At 39.2% G+C, this 25,258-nt stretch overlaps 1 protein-coding gene across 1 annotated transcript; it reads right to left on the bottom strand.

Annotated features, from left to right (window-relative positions):
• Positions 1–409: 409 nt before the first annotated feature.
• LOC124639054 (SET domain-containing protein SmydA-8-like) lies at positions 410–23,686 on the bottom strand. The gene is made up of 12 exons (XM_047176273.1): positions 23,367–23,686; positions 13,817–13,859; positions 5,119–5,273; positions 4,369–4,506; positions 4,095–4,256; positions 3,693–3,882; positions 3,119–3,319; positions 2,495–2,727; positions 1,966–2,225; positions 1,731–1,834; positions 1,154–1,428; positions 410–963 (listed from the first exon to the last, which is right to left on the bottom strand). Exons 2-11 carry the CDS (start codon positions 13,841–13,843, stop codon positions 1,288–1,290), a joined length of 1,611 nt encoding a protein of 536 aa, XP_047032229.1. The 5' UTR covers positions 13,844–13,859; positions 23,367–23,686; the 3' UTR covers positions 410–963; positions 1,154–1,287.
• Between the last annotated feature and the right edge of the window lie 1,572 nt (positions 23,687–25,258).

Genomic DNA, 25,258 nt, shown 5'->3' on the forward strand with positions numbered 1-25,258 from the left:
ACTCGATCACTTTTGATACATAGCTTCGATCAAGGGACTAATTACGCACTGGATTATTTTTTTAATGGAGAACCTACTATTTGAGATTTAATTTATGACAAGCAACTGTTTTCTTTAAATTAGTCATCATCATCTTGATGGTGAAATTGGGTCTTAAAATGATTGATGCATGTTTGATGTGTGTCACTACATCGAAATCGTTACCGGTCGGTATCGAATCGGTAGATAGTAATCTAGTGAAACTTGGTAGGTACATAGTGGTCTGTGCAACTTTATAATTGGTCCGTGCAAGTTATGTAGTTGATCTGTGCCAATTGTTATTTGGTCTATATTACACCCGATAGTTGATCCTTGCCATTTCTTGGTAGGCCAGTAGTAGGTCAGGATGTTGTAAAAATAAAAAACGGCATGAATCAAATAAATTACTTTAATGCTAAATTAGTTTACAGAAGGTTGAATAATTTATTACAAAAATATTTCACACAATATTAATGTCTTTTAGTGGAAGGAATGAATAAATAAATCTTTAACAAAAATAAATTATTATTTCCGATATGTTTTTAAGAACGATTACAAATTAGAGTTAAGTAAAAATATGAAATGGAATATTATATAAAATAAGAGAGTTAAACGAGAATTTCATGTAAAAAGTCAGTAAATAAGGAGAATGAGAACATTTTTATTAGAAAATGATAAATACCTAAAAACAATTCTAAGTACTTAATTTTTCCCACAATTAATAAATACACAGATCGGCCAAAGTCATAATTTACATAATATGCAGTTACTACAATCGTATACATTTTATAAATAAAAAATAGTAATATTTACATTCAACATGAACCTTGGGTTTATTTTTTAAACCAACAAAACAATTTAAAGTTAGCAAAATTCTATGCATTGACATTCAAATATGGTTTACAAAATCAGAAAACATAAAATCCGTATAAAAACCCTCCTTACGGCCAGTTTTTTCATCAAAAGTTAAAGTTAAAGTAATGTCTAAAGTTAAAGTAACGGTCAAATTTGTTTTTTCAAGGCTAAAGTGACAGCAAAATTCATAGAAAAATTGAATTTAACCGTTACTTTAACTTTAGTCATTACTTTGACTTTTACTTTGGCTTTAACTTTTGATGAAGAAACTGGCTGTTACAAAATAATGACTTAACTTTTGTTTTGACTTTGGACTTTATGATAAAGTATATAAAATTCACAGTTCATTTCACTCCCAACCATCCTATTTATTGCAACATCTCTTCCATAAACATTCCTGCTGGAGGCAGGTCATCATGATATCTTGCCGATGATCTGTTCCCAGGTCTTGATCTTCTTGAGCGCGTCCCTGGCGGCGGAGGCCATCAGACCCTCGGAGGACTGGCGCGGCTCGAAGCCGAGGATGAGAGCTGACTCTGTCAGGTAGCGCACAATCTGAAATGGTGAAAAAGGTATTTTAGGAGAATAGTTTAAGTAGTAGCAGATTTTGCTTTAGCGAGCACTGTACTGTACTGTGTGGTATAGCCATAATGTACCTACTACCCTAAAAACTCCCTTATTTACCCCTTCATGTACTTCCTTTTGTTCCTACTCTCCTTATATAATTTCCTTATTTACACTTATATACCCCGTTATGTGCCTTATTTATGAACTTTCTACGTACTTCTCTCATGTAATATCTAATGCATCCCTTATTTAATGTAAGATCATGTTTTAGCAAATGTGGCACATATTACCTCCTTGAGTCGGGTTCTCAGGTTGTCTTTGGTGATCGCTTTCTTTTCGAAGTCTCTTGTGGTCAAGATCATGAGAGGTGCGTGCAGTTCATACAAAGTTACACCTGGAAAAAAGCACAAAAATCTGGCTTTAAAGTTAGTTTATTTCGAGCGGTTTATTTCAGATGATTTGAGATCTCAAAATGAGAGGAAAATCAAATATCTGAAATTTCACTATCACTACAAATCAACTGACCTCTCAACCTGGAGTACCCCGGCTCAATAACATCGAACGCCTTCATCAAATCTCTGCAGATTTCAATCTTCCTGTTGAGCTCGGCTTCAGGCATCTCGTGTATCATGTAGTCGGTCACCTTGCCGTACAGCTGGCTGAGCGAGTGCTTGGCGGAGAGGCACAGGTAGTGCGTGGGGTGGATGACGTTGCGGTACTTGTGCAGGAAGCCCTCGTAGCCGCGCACGTCGTTCGCGTCTATCTGCTCGAACTCGTCTGTTAGTCTGCAATATGGAGGGGTTTTTGAGAGATTCTTTTGGTGCAGTATTCCCCCTAAGTATCTACTACTTTATATATTTTGAAATCAAAGCCTGCGTTTATGTTGATGACTTTATGTTCTATCCATCGATCTCACTAGACATCGAGAATTTGGATCTGGTCGCCATAGTTTTATTGCTGTTCCAAGAAAGGCTACCAAAACGCCGATTGTTCATTCAGAGGAAACCTAGATACAAAAAAAATGGAGTACTATGCAAAGGAACGCTTTAGTTACCTCTTCAGCAGCAGCTGCACTGACGGCGCGGTCATAGTGTACTCGCAACCATTGTCGATACAGCGCCATATCTCAAGCGGCATGAGCGGCGCCGTGGGCAGCACGCGGCCGGCGCAGCGCGGGCAGCGGAAGGCGCTGGCGTATGTGCCCAGCTCTGTCGGGTCGGAGCAGCGCTTGCAGCAGCAGTCGAAGAACTTGCTGTGCTTTATGTGCTCACGACGTTTTAGGGTGCCCTGGATTGAACATATTAGTATCTTTAACACAACAGACATTCAGTTCATTGTTAAGTTGAATGCGAGGTTGGGCTTATTGATCGTTAAGTGTGATTGTACCATTTTCGTTACCCAGTTTTTATTCAGCGTTAGAAAGTTGATTGCAAGGGGAACTGGGCTTATTGATATCAAGTGTGATTGGGGGAACATCTGATCCCGTTTTCAATATTCAGCCTGATAAAGAAGTGTGGTACTGGTCTTGTATAGGTACGTTATTTTTAATGCAGTTTTATGTTTGAACTGATGTCCAGCATTTTGAGTAGTCAAATACTTATTTTTGCACATTAGAGGCACTATTTCCCAAAATATACAATTAGCAAATTTTTTGATAGTCAGCCTTTTGAAAACATACCTGTAAAGTATAAGCATAACACAGCGATATGAGGTCCCCCGCTTTATGCGGTACGGAGGCCCTGATGGTGAGGGGCCGGCCGGGGAGCCGCTCGGCGTCGGTGTGCGTGGTGGAGGGCGTGCAGTCGTGCGCCAGCAGGTACGCGCGGTCGTACAGCGCGCGGGCGTTCGCGCCACTGCCGCCGACCTCGAAGGCGTTCACCTGAGGAGGTTATGGTCCTCTTTATGCTGAGCTTCAAACATCTTATGGTTAATGCGAAATTAAGTTTCGTTCTCGCACTTGTTTGCTGAATAGGGTGCACAGAAAAGTTACGCATAGCTTCGCCGGTGAACACACAGGTTAAGCGAGATACAAGCTTAGCGCTGCACAAATTCAGCATACATTTTTCGCTGATATGAAATGCTTCACATTGATTTGTGAAGCATATCATTTAGGTGGAATCTCACCTTTATAAGAGGCCTCAAAGATTTATTTTTAGAACACGAGTCTGATACAATAAACCCGTAAAGAAAGTACAAGTGGTACTTTCCGAAACATATATCCTATTTCCTGGCTACGAACAAACGTAACTCACCTCAAGTATCCCGCACACAGTATGTATTTCCTGGTCCTCATACTGCAGCTTCCACTTCTTGAATCGCTGCACCACGTTCTTCTCGTTAATAGGCCAGATGTCCCCGCGTGCGCGTCGCAGCTCGTTGTGTGCCTCCATGGCTGACAGGGCTGCCCATTTCGCAGGGTCTGCTGTCTTTAGGAGAAGACATCTGAAATGTTACGTTGAGGAAATCAGAATTTGAAATAACGACGTTGTATGTCAGCTTATGAGGCCATTATGAACCTTAATAATGACTTGACTAGTGGCAAATTGAACTACAATCAATATTTTGATTTCAGAAGTCTTGTCTGACTTTTGGAACGGCTAGACCTTTTAGTATCATACTATTACAATCAAATATTTGTCCATATTTAGCCTTACCTCAAAGGCATGAGGGCTTGATAAGAGTCTTTTAAATCTTCAAGTTTGGAGTAGTCTGGAGGTATGCTCTTCAAAGTTTCGCACTCATATGTTGAGTGGCCCGTGTACTTCCCAAAGCCTGGACACGAACTGCTGCACATCGGCCATTTGCATCCTTTACATCTGCGAATATACCATTACACAATTCCTTAGTAAACTAGTAGCAGTGCTTTCGTGAAAGTTTTTTTTATCTAACCAAAGGTAAACTAGTGTCATAATTAGAGCTGTTACTTACTTAGTTAAGCTTGTTTCGTCCAGTTCCCGATAGCATCCGAGGCAGATGAGGCCGCAGCCAGTGCAGGGTCCCACTGCTATTGCTGGCTCTTCCACGATCACCTCACCAGGTCGGATGTCACGGTTCGCCACCAGATATCTGGAATATTCACACAGGAAATTTTATTCACTAAGAGAAATGGAACCAGTTAGCAACAACGTTTGTTCCAAACATCTTTCGCACGTCATAGCTAAGTGCATTCACACATTTCGTCCAGAAATCCGAATAGTGCATAAATAGAGATGGGCCGGTAGCCAAATTGTCTACTAACACCATAATACATCCATGAGCTCTAACAATTGCGCGGGAAACTACTAACGTCATCACAAACTTTTGCAAAGTATTTTGAGGTTGGTTTAAAGGGGATAAAGCATCACAGTAAAACCGATGATTGAAGGTTAATCCTTGCTCCTCGTGTTAGTGCATAGCTTACAGGCTTAGTTTGTTATAGTTCGGCCATTCAGAGAATGCGTTCCTGACACGTCGCGATTGAACTGACGACGTAACTTTGCAATGGCGTTGCAGTTACGATAAAAATATTTTTGCTGGTTGTTTACCGTTTTAACAATTGAGGAGCATTAAAACAACATTATTATATCAATAATCAATGAATGTAGTTACGTCGTCAGTTCAATCGCGACGTGTCAGGAACGCATTCTCTGAATGGCCGAACTAGTGCAGGCATTAATGGTAAAAGTATTAGGTATTCACCTGCCCATAACATCTGACTCTCTGATGTCGTAGCAGACATTCTTCTTCTCGGCCGGAGCTGGAGGTTCAGGCGACGGCTCTTCATCCTTACAGTCATCCACAACTTCTATGATGTTCTCTTTATTCTTGCCATCGCCTTTCCCTCGCTTCTTCTGCTGCAAAACACAAACCAAATACAAATTACAATTCCAAATTTAATTCAGACATACGTACGTTTGTAAAAAATGTGCTCTCACGCAGAATATACAGCGCAGCATCCGTCAGGTAAACAAACAACTCCAGAGACTGTGTTGAGACAATTTTTTATGAAGTCAGACGTTCTGGTGTCTACAGGAGATATACAGATGACGTTGGAGTTATGAATGAATGTGGCTGGATGCTGGTAGGCGTTGTCTAGGTGTATTTTTATTCACCACTTGACTTGGCCGTGCCAATGGCTCGATGTAAAAATCTGTTTCATAACCCTGTCAATGATTTATATGACCGTGAAATTGAGGTTGGCGGCCGCGGGACCGCTTCAGCGGTGCTATGTTTATCTACATCAAGTTCGATAGATTGCCGTGTTAATGATATGTTTGATACCTTATGTTTAATCATGAATTCCTGAATTAACTGGCTAGACTTCAGTTAGATCTTATGAATGGAATAATTCTTTATTTTCACAGAACGTAGGTAACGCAGATGTTTAAAAGTTTACATCCGTAAAATCACTTATACTAACGTAAAATAACTATTTCCAGCATTAAAGTATTTATGAGGAAATCTACTTTCAGTAACAATTTCATATATATTTATGAGCCCATATTTACGTCTTGTCATTATATGTTTCAGCAGTTACAATAATATGCATAGCCTTTATACCTATTAACACGTTATTAATCTGTATGATATGCGTTGATATTGGGTCAGAACATTGGAAAATGTGTATACATAGTGATTGGCACCAATTTCCGTAATAACCCAATCTGGCCGTAAATCTCTCTTCACCTATGTAGCTGCTACTGCTCGTTATCACTGTCGTTTATTATTATAACCAGATAAAAAGTTATGATTTCACAATAATTATCAAAGCTGGATAATGTTGAACACAACTCAGTTTTCAGGAAAACCATGGGGTTCATGGTTTTCCGTCTTCTGATCAGCATAACCAATGGCTTTCGAGATCTGCAAATGACGACTGAGATGAATGAATTTGTGATTAGGTGAATGGGATCGGTATATATCCCGGGATACGGAATCCCGTTCCCCCGTTCCGTATCCCGGGATATATACCGATCCCACTAATAAAGACTTCTTAGTGATGGGACGATAAGCGTGGTGGCCTAGTGGGTAAAGGACCAACCTCTCAAGTATGAGGGCGCGGGTTCGATCCCAGGTCAGGCAAGTACCAATGCAACTTTTCTAAGTTTGTATGTACTTTCTAAGTATATCTTAGACACCATTGACTGTGTTTCGGATGGCACGTTAAACTGTAGGTCCCGGCTGTCATTGAACATCCTTGGCAGTCGTTACGGGTAGTCAGAAGCCAGTAAGTCTGACACCAGTCTAACCAAGGGGTATTGGGTTGCCTGGGTAACTGGGTTGAGGAGGTCAGATAGGCAGTCGCTCCTTGTAAAGCACTGGTACTTAGCTGAATCCGGTTAGACTGGAAGCCGACCCCAACATAGTTGGGACAAGGCTCAGAGGATGATGAGTGATGGTACGATAAGCAAGACATATTTTATTATTTATTGCTGTTTCAATATAAAAATAATAAACGTGTTCACGCTACAGTAAGCGACTGACTGGCCGCTGGTAGCCATTAACTAGCGGAAACATTCCTCACCAGATAATGGAGTCTCACAACTAGTGTGAATGAATCCTTCACGATTCACAAAATAATTATTGTGTAAAATATTATTGCAATATACACACATTATCTCAATGAAGCTGCTTGTTACTAAGAGTTATGGTTTCCGCCTGAAGGAGTAGGTACGCTGAATTTTGTGCCAAATATAAAGATTTTGTAACTATTGTTGCAATGTACACAAAAAGAAGAATGATGTTTTGACAGCAATCAGCTCACCGTTATTAACTGGTATTCAATTTAACACTGTTGGCTCAAGGTTTAAGAAACGCTTTACGTGGAATCTGGCAATAAAGGAAACAGTCTGGGTTTGGTTCACCAGAAGAGTCTTCTTACTAATAAGGTTGGTTTGAACCATACGATATAGATCCTAAATTAATTTAACAACAATCAAAAGCTCTGTGATGTTTTATATTTCCTGATGGTCTTTTCTCTTCACCATTGCCATCATAGCTTCATCACTCAATAATTCTGAAGCCCTCACTAAACCTAATGTTTCTCAATGGGTTCTAATTCTGTGTTAGTGACAATATATTAATGTTATTTTCCTTGGAATTTTATAATCCGGAGAGCATACTGTTACCACGGAATTACTATATAACACTCTATATTATCACGTGAGAAAAACTTAGATAAATATTTATTTCAATTTTACTACGATGATAATTGAAATGAAAGTTTTGGTATTTGCATCTTGTTCGTGACGACGCGCGATTTGTCACAAAGAGCTTATTGGTGTGAACTTTCTTGTCAACAACTTGCATGAATAAGTAGATGCTTTCTGTTCAATTTATCTTATGCACTTGTGACGCACTTTATTTCGCAGCAAATTCATCAGCTTTGCTGCGAAATAAAGTGCATTTTTTCCAAATCAGTCAACATCATCCAAAGCTTTATAATAACAAACTCAAAATAATCGTGTTGAGTCTTCTTTCTTTCATCGCTCGCATTCAATATCGAGAGCGTCGATTATATCCAATCATACTACGAACAAGAAAAACAAAAATTGAAACATAACTTACGAACGTTTATTTGTGATATTGGCGCTATTATTCTTGGCAGAAGTTAACCCGTGTAGAAATAACTGAGCCTCGGCCACTATTGTTCGCAATGACCGTTGGATACAGTTCAAATTGTAACTACATTGTGTTTAACTGTACTACCTACTAGTGGCCTGGGGTTCCGTCTTCTAAGACATTTTGCATCTTATAAAAAGTTACCGAATAGGAACATGTTAAATAACAAGTTATAAATAGTTGAAGATCTAAATTTTAGTTGGCTTTTCAAGTCCACATTAAGTTTGATAGTTTCTTATCCCATAAGTGCCAGGCTTCAGTCATTCCTGCTTTAATTTCTTTTTAAAATTTATTATAGCTTAAAATAATCCCCAGCAGTCACTTCTCCCAAATTCTCATGAAACATAAGACTTGGTCGCACGCGCGAAACCCAAACAACATTTACGAGGGCGTCAAATCAAAACGTTGACAAAACGCGCAACAAAACTGCTAAAATCTCGTGCCAAAAAACGCCAAATATAATTTTAATTGCCGAAAGGTGGCAGATCGCCAGCGACACAATCATTCTCATTACTGCTCTGTATATTGTGAACATTATTTTATAATTTTCCACGGTTAGCTTAGCACAGAACAAAATAAACATAAAAGAAAATTAATGAGAACATTGTTGCTGTTGGAGTATTCTTGTTTCGAGTGTTTGTTGAAGATTGATCTTTTGAAATTTCTTAATAGGTGATAACAATTACATTATGATATTTTCCTGATTGTACACGTAAAGGTATCCATTATTTTATCAATACCATCAATACCATCACTATTATCTGTGAATATGGGACTAGACTTCTACATATTATTATGTCGTAGTAAGTCTCGCAGACTTCTCCAATCTGCCCCATAAACAAGAATCACCATTACTTTACAACATTGCCTTCAAATCGAGGATACACGAGATGCGAATAAATTTCTAGATGATTTAGGACACCTATCTAAAGATAGAAAGTGGTCGTGAATGTTCGCACCACGTCATGGAACCACCAAAATTATTTTTGTCCAAAAGGTCCAAGGTGTGGGAAGATGGGAGAGCTTTGTGAACCAAGTTTGAAAGACAAGAAAGGCCTGACGTGTTATCTGGAAATCTCACATCCCCCAAATACTTCTAGTAGTCTCAAAGTTATATATCACATTATGTATTTATCGTGTTGCATGATTAATCATGTGTCATTATAAGCTTCAACTGCTTATTACATAGTGAACCTTCTAAACTCTTCATCTTGTGATAAATTCGAAGATTCAAGACTTATAATTTCATGCACGTTCACGCATTTATGACTATGCCAGTACTAGACTGAATTTGCTCGTTGTTTATTATAAAAATAATGAAGATTGTATCTTGTCGAAATTATGATTGAACCTCTCTTGATCTCTCCTCACTAGGCAATAAATAAACATATATTAGGGAGATCGAGAGATCGATGAGGTGATTGGAACTTTTATTTTCGTGTGGGATGAGTTTTTAACTTCTACATTCCTCGCTTATGAGCCGACAGCTGTACGTCCATCTAGATCCGCTATACGTAAACTGCTGTATATAATTTATTTGAGATGGAGCTTTTGAATCACTTAGCAACAGAAAATAGATTGATTAATCATCCGTTGATTTAAGCACTGGGTATAAGTGTCCAACGATCATTCTCGCATGTTCCTATATCTGAAGAATGAATATCTTCGCTTGAATGAACCGCATCATCATCAAAGACATCCACACCATCACTCAATTTCCTTAAAAGTCTAGTGACCAGAGTATTGTTCCGCCAGAGCTCGCCATTTTCCACCAGCTGATGGGCTGTCATCGACGGCCGGCGCCTATTGACAGACGCGGCCGAACAGACGACTGCGCTAATTATACCAGTCGCATGATACCGATGCTAACTACCACCATTTATATATAGCTACGTGTTTCTATGGACCTCAGAAACTAAAACGTGAATTATTTGGATGTTGTAGTTTCAGGTAAATTAATTTACACAGCAGTGTCTCCATTTAGGATTACCAGTGTTCTCATCTCCGAGGAATCCTTCCTTTTGACCCGGAAATTAGCTCTTATCATAGCAACTCTTTCCATTACAACATGACTCCTTATACAAACCTACGGCTAGATAATTATATGCCTAGTATGCTCAACTGCAATGCATTATTTGTGACGACTAGCGCACAGGATTTCCTGAAATATTTCAATATTTTGTTCAGCCAAAAAAAGATTTATTTCTATACTTATCCACAACAGAAATGAATGAATGTGTCTAATTTTAGCCTTTCATCCACCAGGTACCGGAACCAGCCATAATTGCGCGTCAATCATTCGGATGACTGTTTGACATCTTGTGAATGAATGTTACAGCAGCCATTTTAATGACGAATAACGTCAATTTTTCTCTTTCTTGAACAAACTTTACTATGGGTTATCTGATTGCTTGGAGCATTTTTATTTTTTGGAATAAAATATTGGTTCATGTCCAGTTTTAACCTCAAGGTTTTAAAGGGTTAGCACGCAGGTTCCTAATGTTTCACGTCGTTACGTATTTGCAAAACATGGCCGTGGCCTAATTAGCCTCGTCACCAAACTATTTTTGATACGTCTCAACAGACAAGAAAAACGGCTCTGAAAATTTTCCTTTCACAAACAATCACCATGCCTGTTTATAACCTTGAGCTTATTTTTAGACTATCCCCAGGGGGTTCGTTTTTGAGGCACTTTTCCGGAAAATTTGGACGCCGAAGATGAAGGCAAATATCCTCACATAAACTTTAATCAAGGAATTGTCAATTTGACCCTCGGTCTAGCGTGGTGATCGATGCTAGACGGTCCTTTCTCTGTAAGAGAAATAGCCCCGTTATAATAAATGGAGTAGAAATTATTATAATGACCGAACTCACTCATAGCACGATCAGTCTTATAGGAAAGAAAACCAGGGTAAAGGCTGGATTTAATTTAGCGATCTAATCCCCGGTGCTTTCTCTGGCGTCGTCAAGGCTATCATTTTAATCGAGTTCTATTTCCACGTAGACGATATCGGTCTATTGTTTGTTCGCGACAGCGGACCGACGGCTGTCATGTAGGACACACGAGCGGGCCCCCTGCCAACTGCCCGCCGCTATGACGTGACTTATCATAGTCTACACTATGCATTATGTTTAATGGACTAGTAAATACTGTTTGTTTTGGTAAACGGATTATTATTACTGTCTCAGCTGTCATAAGCATCTGTTGAATTCGTGAAAGTCTAAGATATCCAGTTCTTTGTATTTCACCTACATCTGTCATATCAGCTGTCTGGGAAACCGTCTGGTTTCCGGTGATGTAAATGCTGTTTAATACGCTCATTTTATACTTGCTGCAAAAATCGATCGCGTTATTATTCGATCCATTTGGAACTCATTAAAGATACGCAGAGCTACAACATACTACAATAAAGTACAGAACTTTACAGGTCAACCTGAAATCTCCCTAACCTGCTGCGTTCAAAAGTGTTTCCGTTTAATTGTTTATGTTGTAAATATAGGCAGACACATGTGTTTGACGTGATAATAACTAAAATATACTTCGTAAGTTCTTCGGAAATGATGTCACGACATCTTGTTGCCAAATCTCGATATTACAACACAGCAGTAAACATAAAGTTAAACCACATTTACCTATAAAATGTCTAATTTAATCTTATGGAATTTTGATGGGTATGACTTTATTTATTAGCCACAGATAAAGGAATTTCTGGAGTAGTCATAGACCTAGCGATGATTGAAAATCTAAAATCGTTTTGTGTCCCTGACTGAAGGTTTAGTTTTAGTAAAAAGCATAATTATTTTGTTAAAAGAATTGCTTCAAAAGTATTTCCCTAAGTGTGTTACGAATTTTTCGACACGTTTTTTAATGAACATAATCTAAATATTTTCTTTCTCAGCAAACGAGATTATGAAAACAAGAACACTGCACTGTAAATATTTTCGTTTTATCGACAGCTGTCATTTTCTATCTGTTGTGTACACGAAGTCACTACAACACAAAAGTTTTAATCGCTTAAAGTCGTAACTCTGCAAAAATCAACATGGAATACTGATGGTTCGTGTTTATTGCTTTAGTGCAGCAATAACATCAAATTCTAGACATATTATTTATATAATCTGCTGATCTGCTCCACATTATGGCACAGGTAAGAGAATTGGCAATATATTTTCGCCAGAAAATTTAAATATAACAGCGCGTGCATTTTTAAGTTTGGGTCATGTACAAAGGTGAAAAGATAACTTAAAGAATATTTAATAACTTAAAAACGGTTTTCTGGTATTTTTCTCTAAATTCTCTAAATTGCAAACTAGCAATTTTGGAGTGAACATAATAATATTGCAGTGCATCGCAGCAGCTGCCAACAGAAATAGCCATCTTGTTATCTCAAAACCAAGGGCTAATTGGACTTATGATGCCAAAATGCCATTATATTTAGATAGCCTCACGTAATAGAAGTAGAGGTCGCAAGTTTGTGAAAATTGAAACCAAATCAAAGTTTAATTTAATGTTATAGCGGCTGGTGGTTGCGATGAACGTAGCTAACGCTAAGTATCGTGGGAGACAGCTGATTAATAGGTGGGTACCAAACTGACAACATTATTTTCTTGAATTTTGGTGTTGTGTTGTTCGTAAGTGTGCAAGTATAATTAGTAGTCAAGTGAAGCTAAATGTAAAATTCCTAATTCACTTATGTAAAACACCAAATTCAAGACGTCGATATCGTTATAGTGTCCAAAACGATTAAAGCTGGGAAACGGACTCGCGTGTCGCATCTCGATTCGTCTCGATTAATTGACGGCTCGATTCCCCGCATTCTGGTCCAGATAGATAGCACGTCGAACTCGGATGAACTAACTGAATGAAGGTGACAGCTGACAGATTACAACCGATAGATTGACGAGACCACATTTATTATTGGTGCAGTTTGATTACTGTGATGCAATCTGCACTGTAATGTTTTATTTGAATGTTCATTTTGTGACCAGAGATTTTTTATGATTTTTTACAGTAAAAATAATAGCAAACCTACCTGAATATTAGGGAGGGACACTCCTTGTGTTAAGGTATGGGTTTTTATAAAGATAGTAGGTAGTACTGTTTATAGATACGACATATTTATATCTACTGGGAATCTAGCAAGTTTAAGCTGCTGATGAGCCAAAATCAAAAAGTTTCAGACGGGCAAATGCAATGCTATAAAAAAGTTGCCTATTCCTTGACACAGGAAACTATCCTAAGAGAATTTTCTTCCAAACTAGGTGCCACATTTCCTACGGCAGTATACCACCGCCATGGCGCTGGCCGAGCACGCCAGTGCTGGCGCGCACTATCAGCACGTTATCAATCAGTGGCAGAGTTGCCAGGCTGCCAAGTGCCAGCGTGCCCCGGCGTGGCGCGCGTGCCAGTGGAGGGTAAATTGCGGGCCGCTCGTGTGTGGTACTGGCATTTGTATTACTGATGCAAAATTGGAATTGTAATGGGTGTTGCTGCTGTAGGCAGAAAAGTTGTTTGAAAAAGTCATGAGGCATCCAATTCATGGCATTTGTTGAAAATGGTTGTTGCGATGGTAGATGCGGTGAACTAACTGTAGAAAGTATTGGAAAGAGTTTTAACACCAATTTCGAACTCCTACTTCGCTATGTCGGTAGCCGTGGTTGTCTCTGTAAACCTTGGGACTACAACGCTACAAAAATGTACAGACTGATGATAATAGTTTTATAGAATTTCTAATTTAGATCACTCTACAATTTATAAATAAATGTTCAAACAAACCTTTTTCTTATGTGACTTCTTGTTCATATCGTCCGGGTGTGCCCTGTAACAGAATACAGACGGTGAATGTTTTGATACAGAAATCACGGCAATATAATGGGTCACAGCTGTTTCAGTGTCGCCATGTCGCCCCAAAATATTCCCTGTCGCATACTGCAACAATAATATACCGCGGTTCGAGGAAATTCAACACAACGCTATTGAATAACCAAGAAAGTTTTCGTGAAACCGTTTTTCCTCTTAACAATTTAATTCAATGATTAAAATAACAATTTTACAATGAAGTTCTGAAACGCTTATAGCCCTCACATAAATAATTAGAAAATTTTATTTTGATAGCTTTTGTATTCTTTCAGAGGATCATACTTACTCCTGCCGTTTACATCGTAGTCATAGTCGTTTTCACTTTTCATAGCGCTTGCGCGTACCTAGCCATTGTATCACAAAATCCACCAGGAATTTCTGGCACTACGAGCTGCCACAATAAACGTACGAACATAGATACGTATGTATGTACATTTACAATGCAAATGCCGTACCTAATGACAATAGCCAGTACGTATAGTTGGCAGCCGCTTGACGAGTGCTATTAAATTATATTAGTGCACCAGACAGATGCAGCTGTTCAACCGGATAATATAATTCCTTTATCACCCTGTAATACTTTAAGATCACAATTACTGTCAGGGATGAACACCTCACTGCATGGCCTAATTGTTATTGCATAATTACTAAACTATTCCAATTTGAAAGAAACTGAAACATTTATTTGCAGTGTAGTTGAGAAAAAATATGCGTCTCATTTTCCCAAAAATAAAAGTGATGTCTAGCAATTTACAACTGTCACGAAGGGCGGGAAATATCATTAATGAAAAATGCGCAGAAGCTTCTTCATATTTAGTTACTCAGTTAATTTCGTTAATAAAACAGAACAACTTCGACAAAACCGTGACGAAATGAAACTGGTCGTAAGCTATACATAAAATCGTTTCAAAATGTTCAGCTCATGCTTTTGTTTAAAGGCACGCTTCGAAATTCCTCCACTCACAATTTAATTTAATGTGTCGTCCATTTCGACGCGGAGAAATCGGCCCGTTGCGAAACACCAACCGTTACTAATTGAATATACCAACAGACATGGAGGATCAGCAGAAACGTTGTTTGTTTTTCTTTCTTTTAGCGTTAAGAGCTTTCGGCTATTAGGTATAATGAGTCGGAGTATTGTTTACTAGAATCGTAAGAGGGATTCTAGGTTGCAATAATAACTCTCGTAGTTAGAACTTCAAACATTGTCATTGTTTAGACATTGGAGCTATGTTTAGAAGCCACATGGGCTTCCACAAATCGCAGCAATAGATAGTCTGTTCAGATTGTTGGAAAGAGGTCTTTCCTAGAAGCGGATCATATCTACCAGAAAATGTTTGCGTAAAACACTAATGATGATTTTGTTTAGATAATAAATACACAGGGAAGCTGAAACTGTTTGCACATAAAAGTTTTTGTATATTACAGAAAACCCTTTCTCAGTCTTAATGTCCATATTTCTTTTCAACAATGAGCCTACAGTAAATTGTGTCATATGTATTTGTACGTATTTCTCAACCTAAAAGCTTCATATTGAAACATATCGCAAACACGTTACTTTTATCTGGAACAGTTTCACATCAATAGATTCGGATAGCGGCAGTAAAGTCGTGTACAAAGAGGCTGGATGGCCATGCATCATTGCTTTGTTTAAAAAGTTTGACTTTTGCTGCCGCGTAAATAACACTAATGTGAATCTCGTTTCTAATGTTACGACTTTGTTAAAAGTTTGGGTGGGATTAGACATTAAAATGTGGTTTGAGGTTGAGTTTCATATTTTTCGATATGTACACAGGTACCAATGGCGAGTTTACGAGGATGCACAACCCAGGTTCCAGGAACCTTATTAATTACGGTACTGTATAAAGCACCATTTATTTTTTATTATCTCTTGGCTACACCAAATTGGTTAGCTTTAAATAAATCTGCATATGTAAAGACACTCTACATAATGTGTATTATGTATGTGTGTTACATGTGTATCACGGCACATTATTCCTCATCGTCAATGACGGACATAAAAAAAACATTAACTGCCGCAATTTATTTATAAACACAGTATTCCATGTTCATCACAATCTCAACTTCAATAAACAAGCAACAATCAAATAAAAACAAATGCAGGGTTTTATTGCGGCCGAGCTGCGTACATCGAAGATATACAATTTGCCATATTATCATAACCTTAGCCGTAAAGTAAATCAAATTTTGGCGTTGAATGTTTGCCAATGCGTTTAAATAAACTGCCCATTGGGTGTATTGTGAGACAGGGCCATTTGGCCGGCATCGCACGGCGCGCAAAGTTCCCATTCGATCGATGTTTTCCCTTTCGAAAGTATAAACAAATACTGGTTTGGGAAACGTTTTGATGTGTCAAACAAACAGAATTAATCACGGCATTAACGTACAGAGTGCAGTTACTGGCCTCATGTGTTTCTACGTGTGGTTTTACAAGTACTTCTATCTTCTACTTGAAATGTGTAAACTTCTGCTAAATAGGTTACGGTGAGCTTGGTTTACTTATTTAAATAGTAACGACACGTCGGCGTGTACTATTTGCTAAATTGGCGGGATCAAAATCTCAAAACTCAATTTTTTTTATTTTAAATAGGCCTATGAAAGCTCTTTCGTAACGTCAAGTTGGTCTCATGGAGAAGAACCGGAACCGGAAGAAACTCCATGGACACTCTTTTTAAAAGAAAATAAAATTTACATATTTCATACAGTTTTCTATCTAGTCCTGAGAATGTTATACAATCCAAATTGAGCTAAGTATTAATAAATTATACAAAATAATTTTAGTGCAATCGTTCGGATGATTTTTAACTTTATATTATAAGAACTTAAGTACTGATTTCTTGGGTATAAAGGTGACTGTGCCTTCCCACTTTTCATTGCGGATATTGGCTAATTTGTTCAATAGATAAAATGTTACAATGAGAAAAAGTTCTCTACAACCAACAAAAAGGTTGTCCAACATTTATCTTCATAGAATGTCTACCCAATAGCTTGAAATATGAAAATATGCCGTAGATTTATATCCCAAAATATTATAAATCACGCCTATAGCGTTGTGTGAAAGGAAATGATTTATTTATGTCTTCCTCTGACAAATTCTGACGGCAAATATTTTACTTTACAGCTGTTAGAAATGTTACGAACAAACGTATTTTACTGACTGTAATATCATGCACGTTTGTGTAGAAAATATATGAGTTTTGGTGCATGACAAGACTTAGTGGATAGTTAGAACCAATTCTTCATCATGAAATGACCACAAGAGTGCACTTCTAATAAAAACCTGGAAACTCCATCATCATTATCAGCCTATCGCAGTCCACTGCTGGACATAGGCCTCTCCAAGTGCACGCCACTGAGATCGATTTTCAGCTTCTCGCATCCAGCTCCTGCCAGCCGTCTTGCGCAAGTCATCACTCCACCGTGCCTGAGGACATCCTACACTACGTTTGCCGAGGCGTGGTCTCCACCCTAGAACTCGTTTACCCCAACGGTTATCGGTTCTTCGGCTAATATGGCCAGCCCACTGCCACTTCAGCTTGCTGATTCGGTGGGCTATGTCGATGACCTTGGTTCTCTGACGGATTACCTCATTTCTGATGCGATCCCTCAGAGAAACTTGTGAACCAGCCGTACCGACAGTGTCCACGTTTCGGCTCCGTAAGTCATGACAGGTAGGACGCACTGATTGAAGACTTTTGTCTTTAGGCACTGTGGGATCGACGATGTTAGGACTCGACGTAGCTTCCCAAATGCAGCCCAACCCAACTGAATTCTCCTATTCACCTCGTCCTCAAAGTTGTTTCTACCTAACTGCAATGTCTGCCCGAGGTATACATATTTCCGAACAACTTCGAGAACGGCGCCGTGTATCGCAATCGGTTCCGGTAGAACATGTTCATTGAACATGACCTTGGTTTTGTCCAAGTTCATCCGTAGGCCGATGCGTAGAGAAGATTCAGCCAGGTCGTTCAGCATCTGTTGTAGGTCCTGCAGCGTTTCCGCCATGATGACGATATCGTCAACAAATCGCAAGTGAGAGATGTGTTCGCCATTGATGTTGATGCCGCGTCCTTTCCAGTTCAGCGTCTTGAACATATCCTCCATTGCATTAGTGAACAGTTTCGGGGAAATAACATCCCCTTGTCTCACTCCTCGATGCAACGGTATGGGCCTTGTTTGCTGATTCTGTACTTGGACGGACATTGTAGCGGCTTCGTAGAGACATCTCATCACTTGGATGTATCGCCAATCTACTTGACAACGCTGCAGGGACTCCAGAACAGACCAGATTTCAACCGAGTCAAAGGCCTTCTCATAGTCCACAAATGCTAGACACAGGGGCTGATTATACTCTTCGGTCTTCTGTATAATCTGCCGCACTGTGTGGATGTGGTCTATGGTACCGTATCCGCTCCGAAACCCAGCCTGCTCCGGTGGTTGGAATTCGTCGAGTCTTCGCGCAAGTCGGTTCGTGATCACTCTTGAGAACAGCTTATAGACGTGGCTTAGGAGGGAAATGGGTCGATAGTTCTTCACCTGGGTTTTGTCTCCCTTTTTGAAGAACAGGACGACAACACTCCTACTCCACGCCTCTGGAGTTCTCCCTTCAAACAGGACGGCATTAAAAAGCTTCTGGAGCTCCCCCAGTAAGGGGTTTCCTCCTGCTTTTAATAGCTCTGTTGTAATGCCATCCTCGCCAGGGGCTTTTCCATTTTTGAGCTGTCTCAGAGCGATCTCGATTTAGCCACTGCTGACTTCTGGCAGGTCTTCGGTGAAATGGCGTGTTAATGTGCCTCTAGAATCCTCATTTCCGGGATCAGGTCGAGATGCATGCGATGCGTATAACCGGCCATAGAAATTTTCCACTTCCGAAAGGACTGCCGGCACCGAAGAAACGACTTCTCCACTTGTTGTGGTCAGCTTCGTCAAGTGGCTTCTTCCAAGGGATTGTACGAACACCTTTGACCCCCGATTCAGCTCAATTGCTCTTTCAATGGCAAGAGTATTGGAGCACCGGAGGTCGCGTCGTACGTGCTTGTTTTAGAGCCCGCTTAGCTGACGAAGTGACAGGCGGGTTTTCACGTCGTTTCTTCATAAGCCCTAATGTCTCTTCCGAAAGCTTTGATTTCTTGCCCTTACGCTGCATGTTACAGAATCTCGAACCTTCCTCCCTGAGGATCCGAACCACATATTCATGGTTCTGGTTAACGTCTGTTGTGGTTTCCACGGCGGCAAATCGGTTCTCCAGATTTGACTGGAACGTTTCAGATCCTGTCATGGTTTGGAGCAGTGTTGGTCGGAGCCTGGCCTTCATCAGACGGAAACGTTCGGCCTTGAAGTTGATATTCAGAGAGCCTCGGACAAGTCGGTGATCGCTCCCGGTATTAAACCTATTGATCACGGAGATGTCTCTGAATATGTGCTTCTTGTTCGTCATGATGAAGTCAATCTCATTTTTAGTCATAGTGTCGGGGCTTTGCCACGTCCACTTCCTTTGGGGCTGCTTTTTGAAAAAGGAGTTCATCAAAAAGAGCCCCTCGCGTTCGAGGAAGTTGACGAGCATTTGCCCCCTATGATTCCTGCTTCCAAATCCATGGGATCCTACTGCCGATTCGCCGCAAATCTGTACTCCCACTTTAGCGTTAAAGTCCACCATGACAACGGTGTAATGGGTCTTTGTAGTGAAGTGGAGGGCCCTTGATATATCATCAAACATATCCTCCACTTCATCGTCTGAATGTGTCGAGGTCGGTGCGTACACTTGCACTACCTTGAGGCTATACCTGTCGGTGAGCTTTATGATAAGGTACGCTACCCTGTTCGACACACTAGACACCTCCACAACGTTATCAGCTAGGGACTTATTAACCAGAAACCCAACGCCACCTTGGGATTGTTGGTCTCCCTCTCGGAAGTACATTAGGTGACCTGATTCGAGGGTTATGGTGTCCTCCCCCTCTCTTCGAACTTCACATAACCCTAATATGTGCCACCTAATCTTCCCAAGTTCCACCTCGAGTTGCGCCAGATGCGAGTCAAGCCGTAGCGTGCGGCCGTTGTGCGTCGCAAGAGTCAGTTGTGTTTGGTGGCCTCCCGTAACCCGGAGATTCTTCGCACCCCCTGTGCGAACCTGTGTGTGTAAACTCCATGACTTGTAGGTACTGTCAACACAAAATAATTCATTTCGTTGTATTCCATAACGAGCATAAGGCACTTGTATGATCGTGTTATTTTCTTACACGTACCTACTAGTTAGCTGAGGAATTACTTTGATAAATATTCTCAGAGATAGGGCTCATTGATCGAGGAAGACTAAAGGCTACTTAAGTATAAGAAGTTTTTTCTGGGTAACACCGCTAGCAGAAACTAATCATCATCATCATCTCAGCCATAGGAAGTCCACTGCTGAACATAGGCCTCCCCCTTTGATCTCCACTAATAATAAATATTAATCAGTTAAGGATATTTTGAAAGAAAACGCTCTATTTCGCGACTGCCTTCTCATTCCAAAATGTTAACAGTCAAAGATCAAATAGGAATTGCAAGCATTATTAGCTGAAAGTGTCAGTGTTCCTGCAGGCGACGGCAAATGATGACGAAGAGATGCGGTGGCGGCCAATCTGTCACGAGAGCGACGTGAGAGATGTCCTCATGTACGCAGACAAACTAACTAACTATGAGCGAGTTGTATAGTAGGTATAGGTAATATTGCTGTTATTATACATCATGATAATGCATCTTTCGGTTAGAGCCGAGAATGATTTTAGGAAAAAGTGAATTCAGGATGGATTTTAGATTTTGGTAGTTGCAAAAAGTCTCCTCGCGAAGACTTTAAAATACTGACGGCTTTTAATTGAATTATCGATACGGAAGCCGAAGAATATATTTAAGTGAGTTTAAGGGGATCTCATTAATCTTAAATACGACTTAGAGACAATTTCACTCCATTAGATGCATCTACAATTAAATTGTTATTCCATATCTATTTTTATCAGCATGCAGTTGCATCTGATACCGTTAAACACAGCTCTTCAATATAACCTCGCTTGAGATGAAATGCCTACTATTGAAGCACTTCATCATAAATCATAGCTCTTGGCTCTAGCATCAATAGACATGCGCACGCGCCGGTAGATACTGACTGCAGATAAAGTAATTAATATTCCCACTGATATTATCTAACATTTATGGAAAAACACGTTGCTGTGTTTATGTAATAGTAGAATTTGTAGAAGTATATTATGTTTTGTGTTTGAGTGTACACGTGTAGTAATGAGTGATGTGAGGTTTATTTATCATACCTCTCTTCCATATCTAGGTAAATAGTTATGTTCAGTACAAATACAATCCATGATGTAATGTAATTTAGGCAACTTTTTCCTACAGTGACGCTTTTTCACCTGGATATAGTATGTAGATTTTTTAACAATATTATTGTCTGATTAGAAATGGGACATTATTTCAGGGATTATGCCAAAAGCACACTTTAAACAAGATAATCGATTTTTTTTAACTCTCAAAGAGCCGCAAGCAATTTATTATTTTGACGTTTGAGTCATTTTACCGCACTTAATTGCATTGTATCGTAAGGTGATCTTCATACTGCCCCGCATCACGCTGCATCTTGCGTGTCGACGCACCTACGCGCGGTCCTGCGGGAGTGCAGATCTGCATCATCGTGCGGGTTTTTCGCGCACTCACGCGCGTAGGTGCGTTTAGTAGATTCACGCCCATTCAAAATCACGCGCGTCACTGCGGGATTCAGTGTGCCATACCTTGCGTCTCGCCCCGCACCTACGCGCGGGGGTGCGTGTTTCTCCGCATGTATGTGCGTGATCCGCATGAACGCGCGTGGATGCATTTTCAGTGTGTTGGACTATGCGTGTTTTCCATACAAACGGAGATATTTCCATACAACGGAAAAAAACGCATCCACGCACTACGCTGCATCATGCGGGGCAGTGTGATAATCGCCTAAGACTAACATCATAGACAAAATAATTATGTGTCTAAAAAATCATTGGAAGTAACTGCTACGCGCTACGAGTTATCCTTACGCGTAGCTCGTAGCAGCTACAATACCCTTGTGGTCTGTTCGTAGCCCGTAGCACGTAGCAAAACTTTGGCACTATTTTCTTTACGATATAATTTTCAATTTGCATGGAATCCTGAACTTGTTTATACCTCTACAAATCATTACCTGAATTTCATAACGTTCTGTGATGAACTTACTTAAAATATTTGTGTCATCATCATCATCATCATCATCATCAGCCTATAGCAGTCCACTGCTGGACATAGGCCTCTCCAAGCAAAATAATCTCCAAAATATTTGTGTAAAACTTTTTTATTCGGTTATGTGTAACCATGACCCTTATTTTTTTAAATATTGAAACTTAGTTAAATTGATACCTCCGTTTTAGAAAAAATTAAAGGGCTTTTACAACTGTGCCCCTGCCCTATTACCATAAGAAATCGAGAAACACGAAAAAACGTGGGCGAGCGATGTGACTTGCTGAGTCGGGGGCCTCGGGCGGGTGAAACCGCCGGTAACAGCTAGTGTACCCTACTGTTGATGAAAACTATAATTATGTGCGACAAGACAACATAAAAACGACGAGGCATGTTCGCAAAAGTATTTACTGTAATTCTATGAATGTAACAGGTGTAGAACAACAATCCACAGAAACTTTAATTCTGAAAATCGCGATTGAAAAATCAAGGCAATAAATTGAGCGGTATATCGAGTGAAAATAAACAATATGTCTTGTTTTATAAACGAGCGAGTATTGTTAGTGTAATTAATTTTATTCATTCATACTTGTATTGCGGCTTTAAATAAAATAATAATAAATATCCGCCTTGGGGTGTATTTTACGATCTGCATCGTATTTATTTGTTTTGTACACCGTACGGTGCATCACTGTTAAGCTTGCAGTGGTGCGTGTAGTTGCTGACGCTACTTATCTTATATCTAACACTATAATCTCCTAGTATCGAGCTTGTGTATCTTATAACAGATAAGTTAGAATACTACTTGGACAATAAATCCCGTTGAATTCAGATCCCAAGATATATCTTTGGATTCCGAGGATTATTTAATATTTATCGATTCAGTTCACTGCGACTGAATTTCCTAAGAATGGATTTCATAAATCTGGTATTACCTACGTAGGTACTATGAAGATTTGAACAACATCTTATGTACTATTATTGAAAAACGTTAGAGGAATATTTTGTTAAAATAACTCCTTTTGAGGTGTCCTATAGTTTAGTCACTAATATTTTTTTTGTATACAAATTTTTGCTTCACGGTATTCTGTTACAAACTTTTTAGATGACAAAAGTAAGTTTAATCGATTAGGATACAGTCTTTTATTATAAACTAGCTTCCGCCAGCTAACCAACTAACTAAAGTAAATTAATTAAAGTAGGATCAACAAACCTTTATTATTGGATCCGGTAAAACACTTATCACTTAAATCCCAATTAATCAACTAAAATTTTTATTTAATTTCGTCTTAATCATCTGTCATTCACATCACTGAAAAATGGACGCCGAAAATATGGCGGGAAAAAGTTTAGGGTTCGCGCGCGCGACCGTTAACACTGGCACAACACACTGTTATGCCGGACCGAGGACTGACACAATAAAATTAAGCATTTACACTGTGAACCGACTCACGAGACGTTTTCGTAATATCCATAGCAGATTGCAATTTGCGCCCATTTATTGGGAGTTAATTTGGCAACGGAGGCATGCCAAATGATTTTAATGGTGCGCCACGCTCTGCCTCAAGTGAGCTGCCTAATGATGACAAAGAAGTACCTACGACTCTGGAGAAAGAAGTATAGCCAAAGGAACATGTCTCTTTGATGTAGAACCACTGAATTGATCGTTAAGGTCGTAACCTATATAACTCTGATAATTTTATACCACTTTCATAAATTTTGAGTGTCTTCTTTGCAATTAATGTGGCAGCTTTCTGTTTTGATTTATCCATTATTTGCTCGTTTACATTTTGACCGCAATTTTACATGAATTTATGTAAAGGGCAACCGAATTTAATAATGTGCTGCCGAGTAACATATCGCGCTTTAATATGTTCACAGCTAATACCTAAGGACTATCTTGACTACTGACTATCTGAGTGTGTCGCTTCTTGTAAAGCACTGGTACTCAGCTGAATCCGGTTAGACTGGAAGCCGACCCCAATAGTGCAGTCATTGAAGCGAAAAATACGGTCTAACCTCCGAATTTTTTTACTGTGAACCGATTTGCATGAAATTTTGGTATTAGGTTCATCTTACCCTTAACTTCAAAAGTGAATATGATTTGAACTCCGCCACCCCCCCTGGGGGCGGTTGACACCCCTTCTTTGGGGTAAATATTTTTTTTGCAAAATAATCTCGGATATCGATAGAAGACCTAATTTTAAGCTAAAGTTGTCTTTAAAGTTTAAAAAAAATCCAATACTTTTCAAGTTATTGGCAATTGAAAATTCCCAATTTTTCACGTTTTTCATCGGTTTTTTGCAAATATCTCCAAAAATATAGGTTTTATCGAAAATTTATAAAGAACAAAATTGTAGCAGGTAAAACAACGAACAATTTGTTTTTTTATAAAAGGTCCTAAGTGCAATATTAAGCTAGATATTAAAGATCAAAGCCGTTTTTCATTTTGTCTGAAATTTAATCGACGTAGTTTATGCCATCTATTATTTTAGTAAGTTGATCAATTTACCAGTTTTATTATTTTCCGGTGACATATATACACATTACAATAGTTGTGACTCTTTATTATACTGCCTACTTTCACATTGCTCCAAATATTGACACTCCGAAGTTTTCAGTTACTAAGTAGAAAAAAATATGACAAGTTTTTGGACCGTAACTCCTTCAATTTTCATGCTATCACAATTTATAAAAAACCACTGTAAAAGTAATTAAGAGAGCTACAACATCCATCATTGCAATATATAGTAAAGAACTTTTTTCTAAAACGGTGAAGGGTTAAAGTGCTTAAGAGAGGCTGTGATTGCGCTGCCACGCGCTCTTTAAACAATCATATCTCCGTCAATTTTTGTTCGACAGAAAAAACAAACAAACCAAATTGTTTGTCAGAAAAATACCTAATTTTTTTATCAGTACACTTTTATACGTATCTGTCGTAATTTTTGAGATATTATGAAAAACAAGTGGGTTTTTCTTTAATTTGAAATTTTGTTCTTTTCGTTAATCGTGACTTTTTTGAAAAATATCTGTCCTGAAGCAGCCAAACTGATACTATCTATCAAACTCTTCATAATAAAGTTAATCCTAGGCGGAATACGATTA

The sequence above is a fragment of the Helicoverpa zea genome, chromosome 18, assembly GCF_022581195.2.
Source record: "Helicoverpa zea isolate HzStark_Cry1AcR chromosome 18, ilHelZeax1.1, whole genome shotgun sequence".
Lineage (NCBI taxonomy): Eukaryota > Metazoa > Arthropoda > Insecta > Lepidoptera > Noctuidae > Helicoverpa > Helicoverpa zea.

Bases quoted from the DNA above. Each gene is read 5' to 3' on its own strand.
- LOC124639054 (XM_047176273.1), bottom strand. From the start codon at position 13,843: ATGAACAAGAAGTCACATAAGAAAAAG. The intron at 3,883-4,094 runs GTAAGGCTAAAT...GTAACATTTCAG, and splicing joins CAAGCCCTCATGCCTTTGAG to ATGTCTTCTCCTAAAGACAG. The intron at 2,226-2,494 runs GTAACTAAAGCG...TCCATATTGCAG, and splicing joins GTGCAGCTGCTGCTGAAGAG to ACTAACAGACGAGTTCGAGC.